The 27967-nt window shown below is 42.7% G+C and overlaps 1 protein-coding gene across 1 annotated transcript; it reads left to right on the forward strand.

Moving 5' to 3' along the window:
- TBP (TATA-box binding protein) lies at positions 1-27226 on the forward strand. Its single transcript, XM_049785217.1, has 7 exons — positions 1-192; positions 4888-5255; positions 12207-12294; positions 19888-19979; positions 23803-23970; positions 25583-25677; positions 26295-27226. Exons 1-7 carry the CDS (start codon positions 139-141, stop codon positions 26372-26374), a joined length of 945 nt encoding a protein of 314 aa, XP_049641174.1. The 5' UTR covers positions 1-138; the 3' UTR covers positions 26375-27226.
- Positions 27227-27967: the final 741 nt, after the last annotated feature.

Here is a 27967-nt window from a genome sequence, read left to right on the forward strand (position 1 = left end):
GCGCCACCCTTTCTTGGTGTATGTGGAGATAACCCAGAGAACTGAGAAAGTTGCTAAGAAGATTGTGCTGGGATGCTTTAGAAAGTTAATGCTGAGGTGAATTCCATAGTGTTTTGATTTGCCAAGAAGAAAGCAAGTATGGATCAGAACAACAGCCTACCACCTTATGCTCAAGGCCTGTCTTCCCCTCAGGTAATATTTCTGGAGGGAGGGTACAGGTAGGACAGAATTTGTATTGCCAGAGACTCTAAAAGGGAGTGGAAGCAATCTGTTTGAAAGTGAATGAATGGGGGGCCGGTGAGGTGGCGCTAGAGGTAAGGTGTCTGCCTTGCAAGCGCTAGCCAAGGAAGGACCGCGGTTCGATCCCCCAGCGTCCCATATGGTCCTCCCAAGCCAGGGGCAATTTCTGAGCGCTTAGCCAGGAGTAACCCCTGAGCATCAAATGGGTATGGCCCCCCCAAAAAAGAAAATGAATGAATGGCATATTATTTTACCCCTTCCTCTGTGTTGTGGTTTTGGGACTACACCTGGCTGTCCTAATGGCTATTCTTGATTCTATGCTTTGGGGAGAAGGGGTTTCTCCCTGAGGCACTGGGAGGCTGTGTGCTACCAGGTATCAATCCTGCACTTCCTCCTCACAAAGCATTTGCTCAGTCCCCTGAGCTGTCAGTCTGGTCCTCTTTGTTAGTATTTTTGTAATTATGAGCACTGTGGTTTACAACTGTTGTTAGTGGGGTTTCATACATGAAATATTCCAGTACCCACATGCTCCGCCCAGGTGTCCGCCACCCTTCACCACTGTCCCAGTGTTGTTGGTGTCTTCCCTCAATAAGCTTCTAAGACCAGTTGTCAATTTTTGCTGTCTTGGGCATTTGGTATTCCCCTACTGTGTTTCTTCATATTCTGTACATGAGAGAGGTCATTCTGTCTGTTAATTCTATCCTGTGTTAATCAGTATGATACTCTGCATTGCCATCCATATGGCATCAAGTTTTGTGGTTTTGTCTTTTCTTAAACCTGAGTGGTAGTCCATTTAGTCCATTTTGGTATACATACCATAAACTGTGTTCACTCATCTGTCCCTGGGTACTTAGCTGTTTTTAGATTTTGGTTTTTGTGAATAGTGCTGCAATGGACATAGGGGTACAAATGTTTTCTTATTTTCAATTTTATTTTAAAATTTTGGGGGGTTTGGGGTCTCACCCAGCAATATTCAGGGGATTACTTGCTCTGCTCTAAGGGATCACTCCTGGCAGGTTCAGAGATCATATGGGATGCCAGGGATTGAACTTAGGCCTGCCATATGCAAAGCAAATGCCCTACCTGCTATTGTACTATTGCTCTGGCCCCAGATCTCTTTCCACTTTGAGTTTTTGGACTCTTGGGCTAGCTGCCCAAGGAGTGGAATTGCTGGGTTATGTTGAAATTCAACTTTTGATAAGTCTTTTTAAGTCCTTTGATAAGTGTCTTGTTTTCCCAAAAGGCTGGACCAGTCGACATTCCCACCAGCACTCAGTGAGGGTTTCTTTTCCCCATATCCATATTATAGCACTAGTTGTTTTTGTTCTTTTTTGATGTGTGCCAGTCTCATTGGTGTGAGATAATATCTCATTGCTTTGATTTGTATTTTCCTGGCGAGAAGTGATGCAGAACATTTTTTTCATAGACCTTTTCTATATGTCTTTTGAGGGGGAGAACACACCCAGTAGTGCTCAGGGCTTACTCCTGACTCTATGCTCAGAAATTGCTGCTGTCAGGCTCTGGAGACCATATGGGATGCCAGGAATCGAACACAGGTCCATCCTGAGTCAGCCAGGTGCAAGGCAAACGCCCTACCACTGTACTATCAATTCAGCCCATTCTATATGTCTTTTTTGAGTAGGTTTCAGTTCATCTCTTCCCTTCATTTTTGATGGGGCTTTTAATTTTTTGTAGAGTTTTGCTGGTGCTTATCTTGGTGATATCTTGGATATCAACCCATTATCAGATGTGTAGTGGGCAAATAGCCTCTTCCAGACTGTGGGGTATCCTTTTATTCTGACCATTGTTTCTGAGGTGTCTATTATTTTTGTCATGATGTTTTTTGTCCTCACAGGGAGTCACTGTATGATTGCATTGTTCCTTTGGGTATTGCACTCTTTTTAGTGCCTATGCTTTCACACATGCTTGTTGTGTTATACTTATTTAGTTCTGCTGCTGATAAAAATTGTGGTATTCTTGCTGGAGTCACTACAGTGTTTACTTCCTTGCCCTGAGCCAGACCTTTTTATTTGTTTTGTTTTGTTTCTTTTTCTTTTTTTTTTTTTTTTTTTTTTTGTGGTTTTTGGGTCACACCTGGCAGTGCTCAGGGATTATTCCTGGCTCCAGGCTCAGAAATTGCTCCTGGCAGGCACGGGGGACCATATGGGACGCCTGGATTCCAACCGATGACCTCCTGCATGAAAGGCCTTACCTCCATGCTATATCTCCGGCCCCTGTTTCGTTTTGTTTTGGGGTCATACCCGGTGGGGCTCAGGGGTCACTCCTGGCTCTGTGCTCAGAAGTCACTCCTGGCAGGCTCGGGGGGCCATATGGGATGCCGGGATTCATACCACCATCCATCCTGGATTGGCTGCATGCAAGGCAAATGCCCTACCGCTGTGCTATCTCCAGCATCTTCAAATTTTTTTATAGAGTCAAACATAACAGACACAGGAATGTGGCTCTCTGGTAGAGGCTCTTGTCTAGCACGTATGAGGCACCACCCAAATTCCTGTGTGTAGTTATATATCTTTTTAGTTTGTTTCATTTGTGTGTGTGTGTGTGTGTGTACATGTACATGCGTGTCTGCGCAGCATGACCCTATTGTTGGAGAATATAACCCTGAGTATGTTCACACGTTTCTGCTTTAATTTTTATTACTTTAATAGTATTATATTATTAATTATAATAATACTTAGTTATTTTAATGCCTTTTGCTGTAGGTTAGAATAATTATTTGAAACTTACCTGATTTATTCTTCCTTTACAGTGATGGGCTTCCCTTTTAATACCACACAGTCTGGTACCTTAGCCCTCTCTCTTTTAATTGGTACTTTGGCCATACCCGGTGGCGTTTGGGGCTTACTCCTGGCTCTGCACTCAGGGATTACTCCTGGTGGGTTTGGTGATCCAAATGAGGTGTTACGAAGGAACCTGGGTCCTATACAGGTTCTGTTCTATACTGTACTATCTCTCAGGTCCAGCTCATCTCTTTTTGTTGTGCTTTAGGTCATTTTTTATTTCTTGTCTGATACCTTCTTCTTTTTTTTTTTTTTTTTTTTTTTTTTTTTTTTTTTGGTTTTTGGGCCACATCCGGCAGTGTTCAGGGGTTACTCCTGGCTGTCTGCTCAGAAATAGCTCCTGACAGGCACGGGGGACCATATGGGACACAGGGATTCAAACCAAATACCTTAGGACCTGGATCGGCTGCTTGCAAGGCAAACGCCACTGTGCTATCTCTTCGGGCCCTCTTGACTGATACCTTCTTTGACCCAAGTGTTATACTCAGAAGAATGTTGTTTAGTCTTTTGAAAGTTTAGGAAGCTTGTTATTGTTGTTGTTGTTGTTACTGATTTCTAGTTTTACACCATTGTGATAGAAAGTAATGCTTTATATAATTTTGGTCTTTATAATGTATTTGATTCTTTTTTGGATCACACCTGGCCAGTGATCAGGGATTATTCTTGGGCCTGTTCTCATGGGCTATTACTCTGAAGTGGCCAAGGGACCAAATATGTGCCACAGTTTGGTCACTTGCAGGGCCAAGTGCCTTAGTCCCTGTACTTTCTCTCTGGCCGGACTCTCTTTTGTTTTCTTTTTGAGCCACACCTGGCAGCACTTAAGGGTTACTCCTGGCTCTGTGCTCAGAAATCACTCCAGGCAGGCTCCAGAGACCATATAGGATGCCGGGAATCAAACCCAGGTCCGTCCTGGGTCAGCTGTGCAAGGCAAACAAACATCCTATCACTGTGCTATCACTCCAGTCCTGGCCCTACTCTTTAAATATTAAATGTTTGTTTGTTTGGGGGCCATACCTGGTGGCTCTCAGGGGTTACTCCTGGTTCTGCACTCAGAAATTACTCATGCCAAAGTCGGGGACCATATGGGATGCCCAGGATTGAACCCAGTGGGCTCTGTGCAAGGCAAATGCTCTTCCTGCTATGCCATTGCTCTATTATTTCCCAATATATGATTTATTCATGTAAAGATTCTTTAATGTTGATGGTTTCCCTGGCGATAATCTTTATTCTAAATGTCTATGCACAGATTTTTGTCTTGCAGTCATCATAGAATTTTTGCCATACTTTTATCTAAAGCATTATTTTGTCCTGGTATCAGATAATCATTTCTACCAGTTCTGTTCTTCCTCTCTCCTTTTATCTTTCATTTCAGTTACTATATTGCTATTTGTTTCAACTGAAGATTTTTTTATTTTTTCTCTCTTTAAATATCGAACTTTCAACATTTCTTGTAGAGGCAGTTCGGTGGTGATTTTTGTTCTTTTGAAAAAGCCTTTAATTCTCCATGGTTTTTTCAGTTATAATCCTGCTGAGTGAAGGGTTGTTGCTGACAATTTGTAAGGTGCTTCCTCAAGTTTTCACATGCTTTAAGTACAAAGTTGGATTTCATGCCTACATCTAAGACGTAACCCTAAGCTCTTATCTATTAGGTGTCAGTGAAGAAGAAAGTGGTATGTGTTAGAACACCAAGTGCCTCCTAATTAATGTTGAATCGCTCCTATCATACTTGGGTTCTCTCTCTCTCTCTCTCTCTCTCTCTCTCTCTCTCTCTCTCTCCCTCTCTCCCTCCCTCCCTCCCTCCCTCTCTCCTTTTTCCAGCCTAACTCATTGCTTTGCCTCTCCACAGGGCGCCATGACTCCTGGACTACCCATCTTTAGTCCAATGATGCCGTATGGCACAGGACTGACCCCACAGCCTATTCAGAGCTCCAACAGTCTGTCTATGTTAGAAGAACAACAACGGCAGCAGCAGCAACAGCAACAACAGCAGCAGCAACAACAGCAGCAAGCAGCAGTGACTACAGTTCAGTCAACCTCACAGCAGGCTACCCAGGGGCCAGCAGGCCAGACGCCACAGCTGTTCCACTCACAGACTCTTACAACTGCTCCCTTGCCGGGCACCACCCCCCTCTATCCCTCTCCCATGACGCCTATGACCCCCATCACACCTGCCACACCCGCCTCCGAGAGCTCTGGGATTGTGCCACAGCTCCAGTAAGTACTTTGCACTTTCCTTACTCTCTGTCTTTCTTGGAACTCTGCCGCTCTCTGTTGTCCCTTCTGGTGTGTCATGGTTTGAAGGCCCAGCACCTTCGTTCCAACACATGCTTGATCTTTCCCAGGAGAAGGGAAGCAGGCTTTCCTCGTGAGTGAGCACCTTTGGTGAAAGACTAATATCTTCATGCATTTGGAAACTTGTTCTTACACTCTTACTAAATCATATCTTATGCTTGCATGTTTTTGGTCTTTAGGAAGATCAACTTCTTCACCACAGAGTCAGTACAGTTCATAGGCATCCTTGTTTTTCTCCAGTAGTTGGTCCCAGGACTATATTTGAGAGCCTAGGCTTAGGATGGCTGCTTTTGCCCTACATAGATTTTTCAGCAAAACTAAAATGGATCCTATAACAAAATAGGGAGGAGAGGTTGGGAAAAACAACTCCTTGAAAAATGCAAGTATTGGGCCCAGAGAGATAGCACAGCGGCGTTAGCCTTGCAAGCAGCCGATCCAGGACCAAAGGTGGTTGGTTCGAATCCCGGTGTCCCATATGGTCCCCCGTGCCTGCCAGGAGCTATTTCTGAGCAGACAGCCAGGAGTAACCCCTGAACACTGCCGGGTGTGGCCCAAAAACCAAAAAAAAAAAAAAAGAAAAGAAAAGAAAAATGCAAGTATTATCAATGAGTAATAAAGCTTTTGCTTTAAGTATGTTAGTAGTTTAATTGAAGGGCTATTTTCAATAACTATATTGCCTCAGTTTTCTCGTAAGCTATCTTTGATTATATTTACAACTAAGTAGCATTTAGTCATGGATCCTGATGTTTCAAGAGCTTAAATTTGCCTTGGGTATTTGATCTTACAGTTGCAAAAAGAGAACAATTTTAGGGAAGCACTTGTTAGTTCACTTTTGTGAATATTTGTCCCTCCTGTTTACCCTTGTCTGGTTGTACCTCAATGATTCCCTAATCTTCCTGTATTCCTCAGAAAATCCCAGTCAGCTGTATTATTTCATTTCTGCAGTCTATTAAGAGCTATACTGGGGGGCTTCTAAAGCTCTCAGGCTAAAAAGATACTTGAAAAACATAAAAAAGGGGACCGGAGAGATAGCATGGAGGAAAGGTGTTTTGCCTTTCATGCAAAAGGATGGTGGTTTGAATTCCGGCATCCCATGTGAACCCCTGGGCATCACCGGGTATGGACCAAAAACTAAAAACAAACAAATCTAATATATATATATTGGTTTTTCGGCCACACCTGTTTGATGCTCAGGGGTTACTCCTGGCTAAGCGCTCAGAAATTGCCCCTGGTTTTGGGGGGACCATATGGGATGCCGGGGAATCGAACTGCGGTCCTGATCCTTGGCTAGCGCTTGCAAGGCAGACACCTTACCTCTAGCACCACCTCGCCGGCCCCAAATCTAATATATTTTAAAAGCTAGTTTGTGCTTTGGGGCACACAGTATATAGGTAAAAAGTTACGATTTAAGCAACCAAAGGATTTCAAAGGAATGGTTTGTTTGTTTGTTTTTGGTTTTTGGGCCACACCCGGCAGTGCTCAGGGGTTACTCCTGGCTGTCTGCTCAGAAATAGCTCCTGGCAGGCACCAGGGACCATATGAGACACTGGGACTCAAACCAACCACCTTAGGTCCTGGATCAGCTGCTTGCAAGGCAAACACCACTGTGCTATCTCTCCGGCCCCTGAAAGGAATGTTTTTAATATATTGAAGTTACTATTAAAAACTCAAGTTATAGAGTATTTTAATTTTCATAATTTTATAGAACGCTCCCCTGTTAATTACAAGGAGGATAGCAATGAATAGACACAAAATAAAATTAAACTTCTTTTTCTTTTTGCCTTTTTGGGGGTGCTCAGAGATTACTCCTGGCTGTGTGTTCAGAAATCGCTGCTGGCTTTAGGGACCATATGGGATTCCGGGGATTGAACCAAATTCATTCCTTGATCAGCCCTTGTGCAAGGCAAATAACCTACTGCTGTGCTGTCGCTCAGGCCCAGAAATTAAACATTTTTCTAGGAAAAAAAAAAAAAACCAATAAAACAAAACTGAACTAACCACCAAAGAAGGTGGTAGTTAAATAATGAGAGTTAAGGGAACTATGGAGAAGATAGAAAACAAGTAACATAATTGCTATAAACAAACAGAATTCAACTCCAAATAAGGTCCAGTGAGATGGTACAGGAAGGAAAACAGTTTTCTTGTTTGTTGCTATAGCTATTATGAGTCTAGTTCAAATCCTCAGTACCACACATGGTCCTATGCTAGGAATACTGCCTGAGCACTGACTGGTGTGGCTCAAACCCCTGCCCCATAAAAAACAAACCTCCAAATAAATGGTACCTTGAAAAACTATAAAAGCACAATACAGGGCTTGGGATGTGGCTTAGCAGAAGACTGCTGCCTTGACGTGTTAGGCCCTGGGTTCAGTTCCCAGTACCATGGGGCAGAGGTGGGAGGCAACTAATACAGAATGACTGTGGAAATAGGTTAGTGGGGTCGAGTATATGTTTTACATGCAGACACCCTGAGTTCTAAAGACCGCCCCCCCCCCCCGCCCCAAAAGCTGATTTAAAAATTCGAATGACAAAGTAACAGTATACAAAGTTAACATACAAAGCAGGAACTGGAGAGATAACTGACTGGGCTGAGTGCATGGTTTACCATCCATGATTTTTTTTGTTTTGTTTTGTTTTGTTTTGTTTGTTTTTGGGCCACACCGGTGCTCAGAGGTTACTCCTGGCTGTCTGCTCAGAAATAGCTCCTGGCAGGCACGGGGGACCATATGGGACACCGGGATTCGAACCAACCACCTTTGGTCCTGGATCGGCTGCTTGCAAGGCAAATGCCGCTGTGCTATCTCTCCGGGCCCCATCCATGATTTCTAAGCACTGCCAATACAAAATGTCACCAGGTATGATGCCCCACCAGGAAGAAAAAATATTGCATATTTGTACATAAACAGTCTGAGATGAAGTTATAAAAAGAAAGCCTTTATAGTAAAAATCAAAGTTAAAGACATATTAAAGAAGATGAAGTGAATAGAAGTACTCCAGTGTTCCTGGATTGGAAGGCTTAACTGTTTTTTAGTCTACAGAGTCATTACAATTTCTGCTAAAATCTCAGTGATGCAGAAATAGAAGAAATCTCCAGACTTCAAGAGCCAAATAGTCTTAAAAAGGAATAGGACTATGGAACCCACGCAGCCTGGTTTTATTTATTTTATTTTATTTTATTTTTGGTTTTGGGGCCACAACCAGCGGCATTTGGGTTAGTCCTGGTTCTGTGCTCAGAAATTGCTCCTGTCAGGACTGAACACACATTGTCAGGTGTGGTTCAAAAACAAAACAACCAGAGGACTGGGAAGGGATAGATGCAGGAACCCTCCGTGCCACATATTTCCTGAGATTAAAGTTAAGTCACAAAAAGGAAACTATTGCTTTGTTTTCTAGTGATGCTTAGTGTAGTCAGAATCAGAGAGGCAGGAAGTAGGATGATGGTGGGTGCCTGGGGTTGGGGAAAAGAGAAGAAGGGAATTGGTATTTTTTGTTTGTTTTGTTTTGTGTTTTGTTTTGGTTTGGTTTTTGGGCCACACCTGGCGATGCTCAGAGGTTACTCCTGGCTGTCTGCTCAGAAATAGCTCCTGGCAGGCACGGGGGACCATATGGGACATCGGGATTCGAACCAACCACCTTTGGTCCTGGATCAGCTGCTTGCAAGGCAAACGCCACTGTGCTATCTCTCCGGGCCCAGAAGGGAATTGTTTTAATGTAGATTTTGAGTTTTGAAACATGAAAAGAGGGATGGTTGGTGTGATGACTGCATAACAGTACCTAATACCACTGATCTACACACTTAAAAATGGTTATGATGGGGCCCAGAGAGATAAGTCTAGTGGGTAAGGGTACCTTCCACATCTGGACCTCCAAGCCCTCCAGGAGTTCTTCCTATTGCAGAGCCAGGAGTAAACCCTGAGTATCACAGGGCATGGCCCCACCCCCCAAAAATGTTACTGTGGGGTCAATGGCAGAGAGATCATACAGCAAGTAGGCACACTTGCCTTGTACTCTGCTGATCTGAATTTTATCCTCTGCCCCCACTTATAGTAATGCAAGCTCACCAGAGTGAATAAGCCAAGTGTAGCTAAGAATGAGTATGATGGTAAATTGTGCTAATTCTATTTTAATCTCTCTCCTTATTTTTGTTTTTTGGGGCACACCCAGCGATGCTCAGGGGTTACTCCTGGCTTTCTACTCAGAAATCACTCCTGACAGGCTCGGGGGACCATAAAGGATGCTGGGAATCGAACCCAGGTCCGTCCTGGGTCGGTTGTGTGCAAGGCAAACATCCTACTGCTGTGCTGTCACTCCAGCCCAATTTAAAAAAAAAATAGATGTTTAACATGTATGACCAAATTTGTGAAATATGCATTAGAATTTGATTCATTTTATAAGTGGGTAAATGCTGAATGCAGGTATGCATCAAATATGAATGCAGTTAAATAACTGATATCAAGATGAAAGCATTAATTCAGCCAATTAATTATCCTAACTAGCTTTACAATTGTTTTTTTTTTTTGTTTTGTTTTTTTTTTTTTTTTTTTGGTTTTTGGGCCACACCCGGTGACGCTCAGGGGTTACTCCTGGCTTGGGGGACCATATGGGACACCGGGGGATCGAACCGCGGTCCGTCCAAGGCTAGCGCAGGCAAGGCAGGCACCTTACCTCTTGCGCCACCGCCCGGCCCCTACAATTGTTAAGGGAGACAGCCATCCTCTTTCAACCAAAGAGCCATTAAGCTTTTAAAAGTATTTTTGAGGGGCCAGAGAGATGGCACAGTGTGGGAAGGGTGTTTGCCTTGCATGCGGCAAGATCCCCAGTATCTGATATGGTCCCTGAACTTGCCAGGAGTAATTTCCGAGGACAGAGCGAGGAGTAAACTCTGATGCCTCTGGGTGTGGCCCAGAGCCAAACAAACAAACAAAAACTATTTTTGAAATTGTGAGATCTGTATTTGACAGCCTAAAAAAATAGCAGGGCCTGAGAAATGGAACAGTGGGTAAGGCGCTTGGGTAAGAAAGCACTAACTTTGTATGTGGCAAACCTAGATTCAGTCCCTGTTACCACATACAATCCCCTGAGCACAGCCAGGAGAAAGGCCTGAGTATTTCCAAGTTGGTTCTAAATCCCTAAACCAAAATTACAATTAGCCCTTCTTCCCACACCCCCCACCCCAAAGAGGCAATAGTGAGCTAGAACCAATGGAACATATTTAAATCTGGAATAAGTACAGATACTCCTCACTTAACGACCAAGTTCCATTTCAAAGACTTGGTCGTTAAGTGAGGACTGCATGTATTGTATACAGTAGTACAGTATGTGCATAGTACTTGACAATACAGTATTCTGAGTAAGTCAAATAATGAGAAAGATCAAACTGAAAACTTCCACTTGTTTTACTTTGCAGAGATGTAATGTACACACAGTACTGCAATGTATTGCAGAACATAAAGTTAGTAAAATAGGTTCATTAAAGCACCAAAACCACAGTGCTGTGCTGTAGAGTGTACACGATGGAAAAGGATATTTAAAATAAAATAACATAACGGTGAAGAGATGGTCGTAAGTGCAAGAGGTTGTTAAGTGAGGAGTATCTGTATTCACAAAAAACAGTGCTGCTTCAGTTGTGTGTGTGTGTGTGTGTGTGTGTGTGTGTGTGTATGATGTCCTTCTAAATGGGCTAATTGCTTTACATGTGAACCTTTAAAACCAGAAAAACATAAAAAAATCGAACTTCTTGTAATAGTTATGTTTTGAATAAAAGTCATTTTTCCTATGCATTGCTAAACCAGTTGTTACTAAAATGACTGAGTATTAGAGGATGAAAGTATCATTGGGGGCCGGAGAGATAGAACCCATATGGAGGTATGGCATTTGCCTTGCGTGCAGAAGGACATGGTTCAAATCCCCGGCATCCCATATGGTCTCCTGAGCACTGCCAAGTGTGACCCAAAAAACAAAAAAGAAAAAGAGAAAAAAGAAAGGTATCATTGGGCCCAAATAGCACCCATTTCTCTTGATTTCAAGGCTTGGAATTCCTGATCTTCTAAAATATATTTACTTTGAGAGGACTGACAGAATCATTCTGCTTGCTTTTTTTGGATCTGCATGGCTGTGTGCAGTTTCAGTTCCTGGATGAACGGAGCTGCAGTACTAAGAAGTATGAGGGTCAAGGTCAAAATAGGCCCCAGTCCCACTCCCTCTGTGTCCTGAGGGAGTGCCTCCTGAAGCATCTGCTGCTCTTATGCCTCCTGAGCAGCAGCATCTCAGCTCCCACTGAAGCCTCAAAAGTCTCATCATCTGGGCCCGGAGAGATAGCACAGCTGCGTTTGCCTTGCAAGCAGCCGATCCAGGACCAAAGGTGGTTGGTTCGAATCCCGGTGTCCCATAAAGTCCCCCGTGCCTGCCAGGAGCTATTTCTGAGTAGCCAGGAGGAACCCCTGAGCACCGCCAGGTGTGGCCCAAAACCCTTCCCCCCCAAAAAAAGTCTCATCATCTGAAAGTGAACATAGTAAATTAGCTGCATAAAAATTCTGACCGGGGCCGGGCGGTGGCACTAGAGGTAAGGTGCCTGCCTTGCCTGCGCTAGCCTAGGACGGACCGCGGTTCGATCCCCCGGTGTCCCATATGGTCCCCCAAGCCAGGAGCCACTTCTGAGCGCATAGCCAGGAGTAACCCCTGAGCGTCACTGGGTGTGGCCCCCCCAAAAAATTCCGACCATTGTATGTGGTTCTTATTAAATAATGATTGTTAGCATTTTTAAAATTCTAATTGGACTGATCCAGTCTAATGAAGTTAATTCTAGTGAAAGAATCCACAATCTGTCATCCTGTAAACCTTAAATAATCTTGTTTTCTTTTCAAATTTCTTGCAGAAATATCGTATCCACAGTGAATCTTGGTTGTAAGCTTGACCTAAAGACCATTGCACTTCGTGCCCGAAATGCTGAGTATAATCCCAAGGTCAGAGCAATTTTAACTTGTTTCTCAACCTGTACCATCTAGAAGGAATTTACTTTGAAAGGTCCCCATGTCAAAAACTTTATTTATGCCTGTTGTTGACATTAACAAATGAGAGTTTAAGTGAAATGTATCATTTTTCTAATATTTGTTGTGGAGGGGCCTTAAAAATAAGGCTCTCCAGGGCCGGAGAGATAGCATGGAGGCGGGGTTTTTGCTTGCATGCAGAAGGATGGTGGTTCGAATCCCGGCATCCCAAATGGTCCCCCGAGCCTGCCAGGAGTGATTTCTGAGCCTAGAGCCAGGAGGAACCCTGAGCACTGCTGGGTGTGACCCAAAAACCAAAATAAATAAATTAATAAGGCTCTCCAAAGTAGTCTTTGATGTAATATTGTGTAAAACTAGAGAAAATATATAGTTCTTTCATTTCTGTTTTGAAAACAATAGAAGACTTAATATGTTATCTCTAATTACTCCCAAGTAATCCAGTTAGACAGCTGTAAAAGTTACAATGGATCGGTGCCGGGGAGATAGCATAGAGTTACAGGCATTTGCCTTGCATGCAAAAGGACGGTGGTTCAAATCCCGGCATCCCATATGGTCCCCTGAGCCTGCCAGGAGCAATTTCTGAGCAGAGAGCCAAGAGGAGCCCCTGAGCACTGCCGGGTGTGATTCAAAAACTAAAAATAAAAAGTACAATGGATTAAAAATAATTTTCTAGGGGCCAGCGAGATAGCACAGGGGTAGGGCGTTTGCCTTGCACGCAGCTGATCCAGGTTGGTTGGGTGGTAGTTCGAATCCCGGCATCCCATATGGTCCCACAAACCAGCCAGGAACGATTTCTGAGCTCAGAGCCAGGAGTAACCCCTGAGCGCTGCTGGGTGTGACCAAAAAACAAAAAAAAAAAAAATTTTTTTTTTTGCCGATTGTTGCTGTTGGGTACACAAAAACTTGACTCATCATTTTGTAAGGCCAGAGAAATAGAATTGGCATTAAGGTGCTTGCCTTGCATGCAGCTGACCCCTTAGCTCCACCAGATGTGAATTTGAGCAGTTAGGAGTAAGCTTGAAATACCCTGGAGTGTGTGCTCCTGCCCCCTCTGAAAAAAAGACAAGTTTTTTCTTTTTTTCTTTTGTAATGTTAGACTAATGGGAATAATACTTAATGGGTTTCTGGATGTGGTGATTTTGTGGTTTTTTGGTGAAGGTAGTTCTGGGAAGTGAACCAGGGGCCTCACACATGTCAGGCAAGTACTTTACAGCTGAGCTAAATCACCTGCACCCAGAGAGCTATTTCTCCTTTTGTTGTTGCTGCTTAGTGCTGACACCTTTATCTCAGTCCTTCCCTGGCAGGAGTTTCCTTTACTGCTGACTCACTGCTCCCTGAATGAAATCAAGTCTCTTGCCCATAGGGATCTCAATTAAAAAAATGATAAAAGATGACAGACATAGTTGATGGATCCAGAGAGATAACACAGCGGTAGGGCATTTGCATTAGACGCAGAAGGATGGTGGTTCAAATCCTGGCATCCCATATGGTCCCCAGAGCCTGCCAGGAGCGATTTCTGAGCGTAGAGTCAGGAGTAACCCTGAGCACTGCCGGGTGTGACCCAAAAACAAAAAAGAAAAAGAAAAAAAAAATGACATAGTTGAATGTCATCTTGAAATGGCATCTTTATACCAGGATCTAAGTAACTATTAATTATATGGCGGAAAGGAAAACTAGGAAACTAATTGAGGTATCATGATAAATACGGAGAATTACTTATACCTGCCAGGGGGTTTAAGCGCTAAGAACTAGCTTTGTCAATTTTAGGAACCAACTTTTCCCTCTCTCCTAGTTTTCAACTGGATGCAGGATGTGTGGGATGTGGGACTAGGGATCTAGTATAGAGGTTAAGGCACTTGCCTTCGTGTGACCAAACAGTTCATTTCCTGGCACTGGTCCCCTATGTACTCCTGGGTGTCACCCAGAAACTAAAGGCGAAAAAAAGAGAAAGACGGAAGAGGCAAGGCTGGAGCACAGGTAGAGCGTTTGCCTTGTACACATTCAATCCAGGACCGATCTCAGTTCGATCTCTGGTGTCCCATATGGTCCTTCAAGCCAGGAGCAATTTCTGAGCACATAGCCAGGAGTAACCCCTGAGTGTCACGGTGCGGCCCAAAAAGAAAAGCAGAGAGGAAAAAAAAGGCAGTAGATATGAAAAAACTTGATTCTGTGTCCTGGGCTTTGGTTGAGGTCATGGGAGAAGCTGTATGTCAGGCAGGAATCATTGCCTTCTGAAGGTAGGTCTTGTCATGAATTTTAGGTTCGTCCACAGTCAGAACACAGAATAGTACATGCAAACTGGGCAGTATCCTGCATCTCTTTCCCGAGATGTGTAAAAAAAAAACAAAAACAAAAAAAAACTTGAGCGAGTTTGAAATGTTCTCTCCTTGTCATTTTGAGAGCTAACTCCGTTGAGGTAACTTCCATCTTACTGCAGAGATGTGTGAAGTGATGTTTATACTGTAGCCCACTAGGCATGTGGCTGTATAGGATGTTGCTTGGCCAGTACCTTACAAGATCGGTAGATGCCATGGTTTCATTTGCTGGTAGGGGATCTGACTAATTCTCAGGCATGGGGTGAATGAGTATTTGTGGGGATTTTGTGCGGGGTCCTGTGAGCCCCCCGGAGGGGCCCGGCCAGCGGGAAGCGGCTGGGAGGCTCTCGGACGTCCACACCTTTATTTGGCTGGGTCAGAAGAATAACCACACCTGTAAAAAATCTGAGAGAGGTTAGTAATAATGACCTCAGGCGATATAACCGGTCTAAGGTGCCTTTATTGGGGTCCAGCATCTCTTATATAGAGGAGGAGAAATGGGCAGGTAAAAAGACATGTCAATCATACTTTTTGGTGCGAAGGCCATGGAACAAAGGCAGTAAATCATTCCAGAGGGGAGGGAGAAGGGGTGACAATTTTACAATCATTCCCAAGTCAGCAGCTTTCAAAGGATTGCCCTATGACTCTAAAGTGGGGTCTGCAGCTCACTTATCTGGAGCTAACAGCAGTTTGTGAAGGGGCAAGTTTTTGTAGCATAGCCATTAACTCCGGAAAGAAGCTAAAGGGAGTCACCTAAATCTGGGGATGGTATCGGGGTGTTTACTTTTCTCTCTGGCTTCAAAGAAAATCTCCTGTAGCTGCAAAATACCTTTCCTGTTAGCTCAAGAGCTTACAGCAAAGTCTGCACGTAGGCAGCCTTAGGTGAAAAAGGCTGCATAAAAGACAGAAGACAGAAAAATTGATCTCTGACAGGACACTGTCTCCAACAATTTTGAGGTATGTACTGCAAAGAATTTAAGCCAAGGGAATTTAGATCAAGGAAAAAGAAAATCTTTGGGGAAACTGTTGAGCATTGACTTTGTTTCCCAGCCGCATCCTGCCTAGGGATTGTTCCTGGTAGTTAAGCGTTAGTTTTTTAATAAAGGAAAAGAGACATATTTAAAAAGCCATTATTACACATGTCTAAGCTCTTTGAGCTCTTTAATCTAAGTGGGAGTTTAGAGTCTTGCCCTCCATTAGTCTTTCCTGGCTTGTGATAATTAAAGTGGTTTGGTTTGGTTTGTTTGGGAGCCACCAGAGCAGTCTCTGGCAGTGCCAGGAGACCTTGATGGAACACAGGGTCTAGTGAGTGTCAGATATGTGTTTCAGCCCAGAAGCTCCCTGACCCTCGTCATTAAAGATTTGAAGTGCATTGATCTTCTCAAGAGTACTTTTCTCAGCCTTATTTTTGTAATCTTGATTATTGTAGATATTTGTCCTTTGGTGGGGATATTTGTAGATATTTGTCCTTTTCTTTTTGTTACATGCCTTGGGAATACAAGCTTACACATTCGTAAGCATTACTTTTTGTAGCTAATTTTGAATGATCCCAAACCAATTTGAGTTATTTGGATAAAGTAAAGAAATGATCTTATTTTTTCTATACTTAACTAATAAAAAAGGGGGGGCAATTCGATATCTTTGTGGTTAGTAGTGACAAAACCCAGTGAAGAGCTATGTAATTTTTAGTTTGTTTTTGGCCTTAGGGCTATACTGATAGTTATATGAGGGCTTACTCCTGACTCTGCGTTCAGGGGACCATATGGGGTGCTGGGGATCGAACCCAGGTTGGCTGTATGCAAAGCAAGTGCCTGCCCACTGTTGTTATATCTTCATCCTTATATGTCCTATAATTCTCAAGTATGAGTTCCTCTAAAAGTTATTTAGGTTTTGGGGGGTTTTTGTTTGTTTGTTTGTTTTGGATTTTCGGGCCACACCGTTTGATGCTCAGGGGTTACTCCTGGCTAAGCGCTCAGAAATTGCCCCTGGCTTGAGGGGACCATATGGAACGCCGGGGGATAGAACCTCGTCTTTCCTTGGCTAGCGCTTGCAAGACAGACAACCTTACCTCTAGCACCACCTCACTGGCCCCTAAGTTATTTAGTTTTAATGTTTTATTTAGAGATTAAAACTTCTAATTTGTTAATGACACCACTCTCCCAAGTTTATCCTTTGTTTTTGGTGTTTGGTTGTTGGGCCACAACTGGCATGCTCAGGAGTTACTCCTGACTACTCAGAAATTGCTCCTGGCTCGGGGGACCACATGGGATGCTGGGAATCGAATCCAGTTTCGTCCTGGGTCTGCTCGTGCAAGACAAATGCCCTACCACTGTGTGATCTCTCTGTTTATTATTAATATGAATATTTACTCATGGCTCTCTCAGAATAACTTGTCAATAATTTGTTGGTGACACAATATGGTATAACATTTAGAACTTTCACTTATTAATATAAAGCATACTTTATTTAAAAAATTTCATTCATGGGGCCGGAGAGATAGCACAGCGGCGTTTGCCTTGCAAAGCAGCTGATCCAGGACCTAAGGTAATTGGTTCGAATCTCCGTGTCCCATATGGTCCACCATGCCTGCCAGGAGTTATTTCTGAGCAGATAGCCGGGAGTAACCTCTGAGCACCGCCGGGTGTGGCCCAAAAACCAAAAAAAAAAAAAAAAAATCATTTATGAATGATTCATTTAGCTTTAGCATCAGTGAAACCGGTCAGAATAAGACAGGTTTAGATTTATTTTGATTGTTGGGTCTGGAGAGATAGCATGGAGGTAAGGCATTTGCCTTGCATTCAGAAGGACGGTAGTTCGAATCCCGCATCCCATATGGTCCCCCGAGCCTGCCAGGAGCAATTTCAGAGCGTAAAGCCAGGAGTTACTCCTGGCTAAGCACTCAGAAATTGCCCCTGGCTTGGGGTGACCATATGAGACGCCGGGGGATCGAACCGCAGTCCTTCCTTGGCTAGTGCTTGCAAGGTAGAGACACCTTACTTCTAGCGCCACCTCTCCGGCCCCATTTATTTTTAACCTGGGTTTTGATCGTAGCAACATGTGTTGGAAGTAGATTGAACTATAGAAGTACAGAAACTTTATAAGGGTGTGCTTGCCAACAGAGGTTAATTGGGTAATGGCTCTGGGTCAAGAAAAATGATAAGAACCGGAGCAATATCACAGCAGTAGGGTGTTTGCCTTGCACGAGGCTGACCCAGGATGAACCTGGGTTTGATCCCCTTGTCCCATATGGTCCCCTAAGCCATGAGCGATTTCTGAATGCAGTCAGGAATAATCCCTGGAGAGCATCATCGGGTGTAGCACAACCCCCCCAAAAGGGAAATAAAAGTGATAATAATGATCTTGCCATGGGTTTATAAATCCCACAGATAAAACCTTATTTTTAATTCATAGTGAGGAAAATTTAGACAGAAATACCAAAGCTAGAATTGTTTTCACTGGCTAAGAATGAAAATGAGTTCTGCTTCTCTCTCTCCTCTCCCCCTTTCTTTTTCTCTCTTCTCCTCTCTCCCTCCCTTCTTTTTCCTCCCTTTCCCTCTTCCTCCTCATGCTCTTCTCCTTACTCTGCACCCAAAAAAGTTTGGTTGACTAATTAAAATCAAATCATTTATGACTGGCTATTACAGAACCCTATAATCTTATGGTAACCCTTTTGAACATCAGAAATTCTGACGTAAAGCGGGTATATTCTTTTGATTTTAGCATGAAGATGAAAGAGCAGGGGAAATGATATTTTTAGAATGTTGAAGTTATTTTTACGATTTGAAACATTTTACCTTCGGCTAATTTTTTATTTTCCAAGTTTTGCTGTCTGGGCCACACTTAAATCAAGTCCTGGTCAGCACCTTGTACTTTCTTCAGCATTCCCTAGCCTTTAAGCCATTTCCCCAGCCCATAGTATGTTTACCTTAGAAATTATCCTAATGCTGAAACATTTGAAAGCTTTTGTGAAATAAAGTATGTTTTTGTGCAAGGTGAGCTTTGAAGTGGCCGTGTAACATTGTGATTTGTCTATAATAATTTGCTGAATGAACAGGTAACAATTAGTTAATGACATATTAGTTATATTACCTAAAAAAACCAATGGCAATTTAAAAATTAAATTTTACATGGTATAAAATTAGAAAAAAAGGCATAGGCCATGTCTAAGAGTTTGTAGTTTTGGGACTATACTAAGTGGTGCTCAGAGCTTACATCTAGCTCTGCACTTCAAGAATAACTCCTGGTGGGCTGCGGGACCATATAATATAATACATGTATATATATATAACACTATAATATCACTCCGGCCACTAAATTAAGATTCTTGTCAGTGAGTTACGTGGATTAGATTGTGTGAATTAAAACTTTGATCATTTTCCTTTGTGTATTTGTGGACACTGACCTAAATTCTGTTTCCAAAAACTAATTGGAAGCAGTAGCCCTCTTCTGGGTATATTGATATGCTTGTAATTTTAATGAGTCATGTAGAGGTGAAATAAATTTATCTGGGGCCAGAGATATAGCACAGCAGCGGCCAACCCAGGCGGGACCCAGTTGGATTCCCGGCATCCCATATGTCCCCATGCTTTCCAGGAGTGATTTCTGAGTGCAGAGCCAGGAGTAACCCCTGAACGCCACCTGGTGTGGCCCAAAAAACCAATCAGTCAATAAAGTTAAAGATATATTTATTTATTTATTTTTGGGTTTTGGGCTACACCCGGGAGTGCTCAGGGGTTACTCCCGACTATCTGCTCAGAAATCACTCCTGGCAGGCCAGGGGACCATATGGGATGCTGGGCTGGATTGTCTCCTTGCAAGGCAAATGCCCTACTGCTGTGCTATCTTTCCGGCCCCTAAAGTTGAAAAATTAAAAAAAAAAAAAGTTTATCAGTTTATTTGCTAAAAGGATGACTGAAGTTTATAGTTGTAGAAGCTAATGATAAGTATCAAAAATAAGAAAAGGCAGGCATTTATTAAGGAGTATTTAGAAATGTATTTTACAGATAATGAATAGCATTTTTGTAGTGATACATGTTAGAGAACCTACAGATCATGGTCAACGCACTCAGCAGTCACCATCTCACATGGATTTAAGGAGTCATTTAGAAGAACCCAGGTCTTTGAGAGGACAGGCATGCTGAGGTCTTGCAATAGCTATAATGTTTTTGTCACTGTCTAATTATTCTCTGAACTCAATTTGCATCTGAAATGACCGTGTCTCTGACTGTTCTAGCGGTTTGCTGCTGTGATCATGAGGATAAGAGAACCTCGAACCACTGCACTGATATTCAGTTCTGGAAAAATGGTGTGCACTGGAGCAAAAAGGTGGGCTCAGAAGTTCATTCTTATAAGTCATGATATAAGCATATTATAAGCATAGAGCCAGGAGTAACTCCTGAACGCTGTCGGGTGTGACCCAAAAACCAAAAAAAAAAAGTTTTGGTTTCCTTTTTCTTGTGTGTGTGTCTGTGTGTGTGTGGCGGGGGGGGGGGGTTAGGGGCCATACTATTTGGGATTTACCACTGGCTCTGTGTTCAGGGATCTTTCCTAGCATACACTCAAGAGTGTTTGCAGTGCCGGAGTTGAGCCAGGATTGGCCATATGCAAGTCAAGTACCTTAACCTCTATGCAGTATCTCATGCCCTTTTTTGTGCTTTCTTAATAAATTGGCCCACTTTAGATAAGTAGTGACTTAATTATCTTAAAATCAGGTGTGAATGTTAGATCTTATTTTCATATAATTCCATAGAATTTATGTGTATTTGATTAAAGATAACATTAAAATTACTGATAGAGGGGCCAGAGCAATAGCACAGCAGTAGGGTGTTTGCCTTGCACGCACAGATCCAGAACGGGCCTAATTCGAACCCCAGTGTCCCATATGGTCCCCCTAGCCAGGAGCGATTTCTGAGCACATAGCCAGTAGTAACCCCTGAGCGTGTCTCTCCCCCTCCCCCCCCAAATTACTGATAGGACTGGAAAGGTAACTTCACAGATTAGTGCCTGCTATCCCAAGCACTGAACCAGCTCCTAGGCACCACCAGATATAACCAAAACAACCCCCCCCCACCACCAGATATAACCAAAACAACCCCCCCAAAATAAGAAAGCCTAATAAGGATCCCTGATTATGAAAGTTTCATCTATAACATCAGTTCAACTCTTGAGTGAAAAAAAGGAGGCCTGGGAGATAGTACTGCAATTACTTAGCATACACCCAACCTGGGTTCAGTCCCTGCCACCAAAGACCTCTCAGGCATTGGCAGGGATAGCCCTAGTGGTCCAGTACCAAGGAGCTTGAGAAGCCCCATAACCTCTGACCGATTACTAAGGTCTGCCAAGTAGAGCTAGGCGTGTACTCTGGAACCCCCTGACTGGGAGTGCGCCCCCCCCCCAAGGAAAATAAAGGCTCCTCAGGATTCCCTGAGCTCTTGGTATGTATGATGGGCTGGTAGACCTCCTAGACCTAGGGTCAGCAGTGTTGACTACACACCACATGCTGGACACAGATGCCTGTAGCCTCTTTAGATAACAGTTGTCTTCAGGATCTTATGAATTTTTTCCTTTTTGAGCACACCCTGGCCTCTATTCTGCTTTGTATTGAGAAATGTGATTTGTGAAGGTTAGTAGTACTTTAGAGCCTGACTAACTTATCTAACCCTATACTAACGAAACCAATCTGTTTGATCAGAGGCAATAGCTTGTAGGGAGGTGGGAGGGATGAAAACAACTGTTTCATAAAACTTGAAAAATTGAACCAACTTAAACTTTTAGGAGAGGCTTAAAATGCACTGGGGTCACTGGGGCGATAGCACAGCTGTAGGTAGGGTGTTTGCCTTCCACGTGGCCAACCCAAGATGGACCCAGGTTTAATCTCTTGCATTCCATCTGGTCCCCCATGCCTGCCAGGATCGATTTCCGAGTTCAGAGCCAGCAGTAACCCCTGAGAGCTGCCAAGTGTGGCTCAAAAACAACAACAAAGAGGGGCTGTTTTTGCTTTTGTTTGTTGTGAGCTCCAAAGTTTGTCTTTCAATGATGAGGAAACCATTGATGTGATCATTTTGTTGTGTGTTTAACTGAGTTTTCTCAGAAACCAAGATGTATTCTATCCCTGGCTTCCTTCCATTCCTTGTCCCCAACATGCATTAGTAAGTAACTCTCAATTGGTATCCCATAGATGGAAAATCAGTTCGTGCATCAACAAATGCCTGATTATTTCTGTCTTTCTCAGTAAAGGTTTAATGCATGAAGCTCTTATTTTCCAGATTATTTGCAAACTGCAAAGTGTATATCCTATTGTATGAATATTTTATCAAATTAAGAAACCACAAATTACTTAGTTTTGGGTCACACCCAGTGGCATTCAGATTATTTCTGGCTCTGTGCTCAGAAATAGCTCCTGGCAGGCATGGGGGACCATATAGGATGCCAGGATTCGAACCCCCTTCCATCCTGGGTTGGTATGTGTAACTCAATCACCCTACCACTGTGCTATTGCTCTGGCCCCAGAAACCACAAATTTATCAATTATATCAAACCACAAGTTAGATCAAAAGAAACTGCATGTCTGGCTTTTTTTGTTTGTTTTTGGGTTATACCCAGCAGTGCTCAGGGGTTACTCCTGACTTACCTCCATGCTATCTCTCTGGCCCCTGGCTTTTTTTTTTTTTTTTTTTGGTTTTGGTTTTGGTTTTTGGGTCAAATCAGGCAGCACTCAAGGGCCACTCCTGACTATGCTCAGAAATCGCCCCCAGCAGACTCAGGGGACCATATGGGATGTCGGGATTTGAACCACCGTCCTTCTGCTTGTAAGGCAAACACCTTATCTCCATGCTATCTCTCCGGTCCCATTTTCTTTTTTAAATATAAAACCTTCCTGAAACTACCCTAGCAACCATTGTTTGCCATGGGGTTATCACTTTCATTCTACTTTTCCTACATAAGTCCTGTCCTGTTCATTTTAAACAGCAAATGAGTTGTAAAGAATAGTATAGAGGGTTAGAGACATTAGTACAGGTAGTAAAATGCTTGCTTTGCATGTGACCATTCCAAATTTCTCATCCCACCACCACATAAGTTCTCTGGGCAGGGCCAGGAGTTACTTCTGAGAATACATCCTGCAGGAATAGCCATGTTAAAGGGAAAGAAAAGACAGAATTAATATGTATAGGGTAAGGAGGTGGTCCAAGTATCAGAGCACAGCACTTGCATGTGTTAAAGTCCTGGATTCCACCCTTGGTGTCATGTGTACCCATTTTTTCACTCCAGCACTTCGGGTGAACTTTCTCAACTTTTGTCAACAGAAAAATAATGTGCAGGGTTGGTATGATAGTACAGTAGGTAGTATGTTTGTTTGACTTGTATGCAGCTGACCTGGATTTGATCCCGGGCATCCCTGATGGTCCCCAAAGCACTGCCAGGAATAATTCCTGAGTGCAGAGCACCTGAGTACCACTGGGTGTGGCCCCCAAACAAACAAAATATAGTGTTCATGTATTCTTCAAATGTAATACTTACCAGTAGTTTTCTTTCAAAATAAAGGATTTTTTTTTATTGTGACCAATGTGAATTACAAGACTTTCACAGTTACACTTTAGGTCCACAGTAACAGTGAATTGGGTCCATTCGCACCACCAGTGTTGTCCTCCCAAACCCCTGTTCCCAGCATGCATCTCATACCTCCCACCCTTGCCCCCTGGACTGCTAGTGTAACAGATCCCCTTTGTGTATAGCTTGTTGTACGTTGGGTATCGATTCTATTGTGGTTAACTTTGGGTTTGGTGTTTAGATCTGATCATTTTTTATTTCCACTCAATGTTATGCCACTGTTTGCACCTGGTATCAGCCACTTTTTTTTTTCTTTCAAAATAGTTTATTTTAACCTTAGTGGCAACTAGATAAAATAAAATAATTTGTGATGTCTTTATATTCTAGAATTATCATAGTGAATGGAAAGTAATTTTGGCAGATTTTCAGATTTCTGTCACACAGAATATAATAAAATGTTAGCTGTCCATAGACCTTGTCTTCTATTGGAAGGGGATTGACCAGTTCAGACTAAGAACTTTCCTAATTTGTGCTTTCTGTATGTTATTTAATGATTATAGCTGGCTTTGAATGTAAATATCTCACCCTTTCTTTTCTCTAGTGAGGAGCAATCGAGATTAGCGGCAAGAAAATATGCCAGAGTTGTACAGAAGTTGGGTTTCCCAGCTAAGTTCTTGGACTTCAAGATTCAGAACATGGTGGGGAGCTGTGATGTGAAGTTCCCAATCAGATTAGAAGGCCTTGTCCTAACCCACCAGCAGTTTAGTAGGTGAGTCTGAAATGTGCTGACTGACATTTGCAGTAACTCACTGGCCTTCAATTTTATTTATTTTTCTCTTGGGTCACACCCGGCGGCACTCGGGGTTTGCTACTCCTGGCAGGCTTGGGGGACAACATGGGATGCCGGAAGTCGAACCAGAGTCTGTCCTGTGTTGGCGGCATGCAAGACAAATGCCCTACCGCTGTGCTATCTCTCCGGCCCTGACCATCAGTTTTAAATTAATCATGATAAAACATGCAAAATAAGGCCAGAGAGAGAACACAGCAGTAGGGCGCTTGCCTTGCACACAGCTGATCCAGGATGGATGATGGTTCGAATCCTGGCATACCATATGGTCCCCTGAGCGCCACTGGGTGTAACCCAAAAAAATGAAAAATAAAACCATGCAAAATAACATTCAAATATAAGACTAATTATGTGTGGTCAGACAGTATGTACGGCAGGTAAAGTACTTGCCCTGCATGTGGCCAATTTAGTTTGGTCCCTGAGTACCTCCAAGAGTGATCCCTGAGTAGTCAGGAATAAGCCCTGAGCATTCCCAGGTGGCCCCAGAACATAAAAGGACCAATGATTTGCTTATATATATTTCCTTAGATCTTTGATATCTAATGTTTTCTCATTACCCCTTACTATTTGGCATCATATATGGTCCACTGAAAGGCCCCTGAGCACAGAACCTGTAAGTTTCCTGAATACCAAAAATGTGGTAGCCCCTGTTCCCCTGCACTGGAATGAAACGGTCTTGCAGGATTCAGTCATCTTGTTCAGTGTCTTTAAGTGCATGAATTCAATTCTCAACCTCTTGAGTGCATTATTTTCTTCCAGGTGGGATGGGATCTTTGTTCCTACCTTAACATCAGATTTGCCAGCAAAGCGAAAGCTGAACTAAGTCAGTTTTCTTTCTTAACTTCCTGAAGGAAACTCACAGACCCTGCAGTCTGCTTGCTGCTCCCCTCAAACCTAGAGCCTTTGGACTTTCACTTTCGTTTTCTGAAACTACCTAAAAACCTCCACTCTCAGAGGAATGTCTTGAATTCCCCATTAAAACATGACCTGTTTTAATCTCTCAGACTAAAAAAAATCAAGATTACTTAGACTAGAATAAGACATACTAATAAAATCAGACAATAGTTAGCAATGGGGGCTGGAGAGATAGCATGGAGGTAAAGCGTTTGCCTTTCATGCAGAAGGTCATCAGTTCTAATCCGGCTTCCATATGGTACCCTGGGCCTGCCAGGAGTTTCCCCTGAGCACTGCCGGGTGTGACCCAAAAAACAAAAAAAAGAAGTTAGCAATAAGTCATTCTCAAGATAGCACCTATCACTTTGATGAATTTAACTGACAATTTAATTACACTAAGTTAGCTTATTAAAATTTAGGGGAATATTAAGTTCTTGTTTATATATAAACAATCTGTAGATTCAGAAGAAATAGGGTTGATTGGGCCTTTGAACCCCATCACTTTGTTTTTTTTTTCTGTTTGAGGAACAGAGCTTAAGAGATACGTTTCCTGCTTGTTCTGTTTGTTATCCTGTTTTTAGACCCAAAAAAAGGGCATCCTATAATTTGTAAATTTACAGATGTATCATTTTCTTTCTAGTTATGAACCAGAGCTGTTTCCAGGTTTAATCTACAGAATGATCAAACCCAGAATTGTTCTCCTTATTTTTGTTTCTGGAAAAGTTGTATTGACAGGTAGGTTGTAAAACTAACAAAATTGGTAAGTTGTGATAAAAATAGTGTCAAGGCTTTGATGGTTTCAAGGAATGGCTTTTTTCAGTTCCTAAAATTAATTTCCATGTTGAGTCCTTTCTATAGAAGGACAAACGACTTTTTCTCAGTTCTGTAAAGTAACATCTATCCACCCCTACACATTTTGTAGGGGCCAAGACCAGCCATACAAGGAAGGGTTGTACTTAGAGCACTAGTTTTTTGGGGGAGGGAGGGTTGGTCTAGGGTTGCCATAATAAAGTTCCATGATCAACACCTTCATTCACTTCATTAACTGAGTGTGGAGAGAACTGCTTCTTGTTTTTTATGACTAGGGTCTGGAGCGGTGGCACAAGCAGTAGGGCATTTGCCTTGCGCGTGCTAACCTAGGACGGTCTGTGGTTCGATCCACCGATGTCCCATTTTGGTCCCCCAAGTCAAAAGCGATTTCTGAGCGTCACCTGAGCATCACCGGGTATGATCCACCGGTGTCCCATTTTGGTCCCCCAAGTCAAAAGCGATTTCTGAGCGTCACCTGAGCATCACCGGGTATGGCACAAAAACCAAAACGAAAAAGACTAACTCGAACTTATTCCTCATAGGTGCTAAAGTCAGAGCAGAAATTTATGAAGCGTTTGAAAACATCTACCCTATTCTAAAAGGATTCAGGAAGACAACGTAATAGCTATCGTACACTGCAGCCGTCCCCATCCACCTGTTTTTAAAAAATCAGTTGTGGTACATTTAAATAATATGGGCACAGTACCAGGTGGAGCTCTCCTGCACTTGTTCCTGAGGAATGCTGAGAAAGAGTGAGGGCAGTCCACAGCACCCTGAGTTGCTCCTTCGTGCTGCTACTGGGCAGCACTGCCCATTATTTATATTGGTTTTAAACACTGCTGTTGGCAAGTTGGTTTAAGGGGCAGACAGACTTTCAAGTGTTAAAGGCGTTTTCCACAATTCATTGTACTACTTTTGTTTAATTTCTTCCTCATAAACCAGTTTTTATATTTCTACAGGAAAAGTAAGTCTTTTTTAAAAGTGTTGTTTTCTGATTTGTAACTCCTAGGGGTTATTTTTGTGCCAGACACATTCCGCATTGCAGTATTGCAGGAAAAAAATAGATGTATTAATGAAAATGAATGTCTGTACATACTTTTTATTTCTTCAGTACTCTGTACAATAAATGCTGTTTATAAAAAGTGTTAGATTGATGTTATAAATCTCATGTCATCGTCCAGGTAATCACACTTTTTAAGCATGTTAAAAAATGAGTGTAGGGTCATACCTGAGCATGGACGCAGCCCGTTAGATCTATCAGCAATCAAAGCTGCATTTTCAATACAAGGCCTGAAATGGTTTTTATATTTTGTTCCACTTATTTTATGTAGCAGTGAAATTGAATGCACTTCCTGAAAATGTACTTTTGCTCATGAAATACCTGTAGCCTTTTATGTGTAGAATAACTCCTCCCCCCAATAAGTTTTATAACGGTTTTTCATTTTAACTTTCAAAATATATGTTTTCAAACATTTCAGAGTGATATTAGAAAGATTTGTTCTTTAAATCAGGGTCAAGGATGTACCCACACTTGTACTGTGCAAATATCTTTGCTCCTGTTTGAGGAAATGCTAAAAGCATATGTTGATTTCTACAGGCTTCCCTGCCCTCACACATGAAACATAATAGTACCGTATTTTCCAGAGTATAAGACGACTTTAAAAAAAAAAAAAAAGAGTCAACCGAAAATCGGGGGTCGTCTTATACGCAGAATATATCCTGAAAAATGTTTCAATATGCCGCTAAACGAAGAAAAAAAAATCAGGCCGCAGAGTTTCCAAATCTTTCTTGGGGGCTCCCAAACAGTACTCAGGAGATCTGGGGGGCACTTCTGGCAAACCCCAGCTAACAGTGTTAGTGGTTCAGTGCTAGGGTCCGAGGATGGGATGTTGTTTGGTTCATGTAGTGGGGGAGATTAACTGACCCACAAGGGAATTGCCAGAAAAGGTGCCTATGATAAGGGACCAATCACTGAAGGCTGCTCAGACCGCCTCTCTGATTTAGCCAATCCAAGCAGGCTTTTGATGCATGCAAATTAGACAATGTTCTGTATCAAATCTACACTGTCAAAAGCCTGCTCAGATTGGCCAGAGTCAGAGAGGAAGTCTATGACAGTATAACCTTTGAACCTTTTCTTGTGATTGGCTTACTGGTACAGTTGCAGCACAGGAACGTTCTGTCTGATACAGTGAATATAGGCCTAAACCTGTTTTAA

Source organism: Suncus etruscus, chromosome 12 (genome assembly GCF_024139225.1).
Source record: "Suncus etruscus isolate mSunEtr1 chromosome 12, mSunEtr1.pri.cur, whole genome shotgun sequence".
In the NCBI taxonomy this organism is placed as follows: domain Eukaryota; kingdom Metazoa; phylum Chordata; class Mammalia; order Eulipotyphla; family Soricidae; genus Suncus; species Suncus etruscus.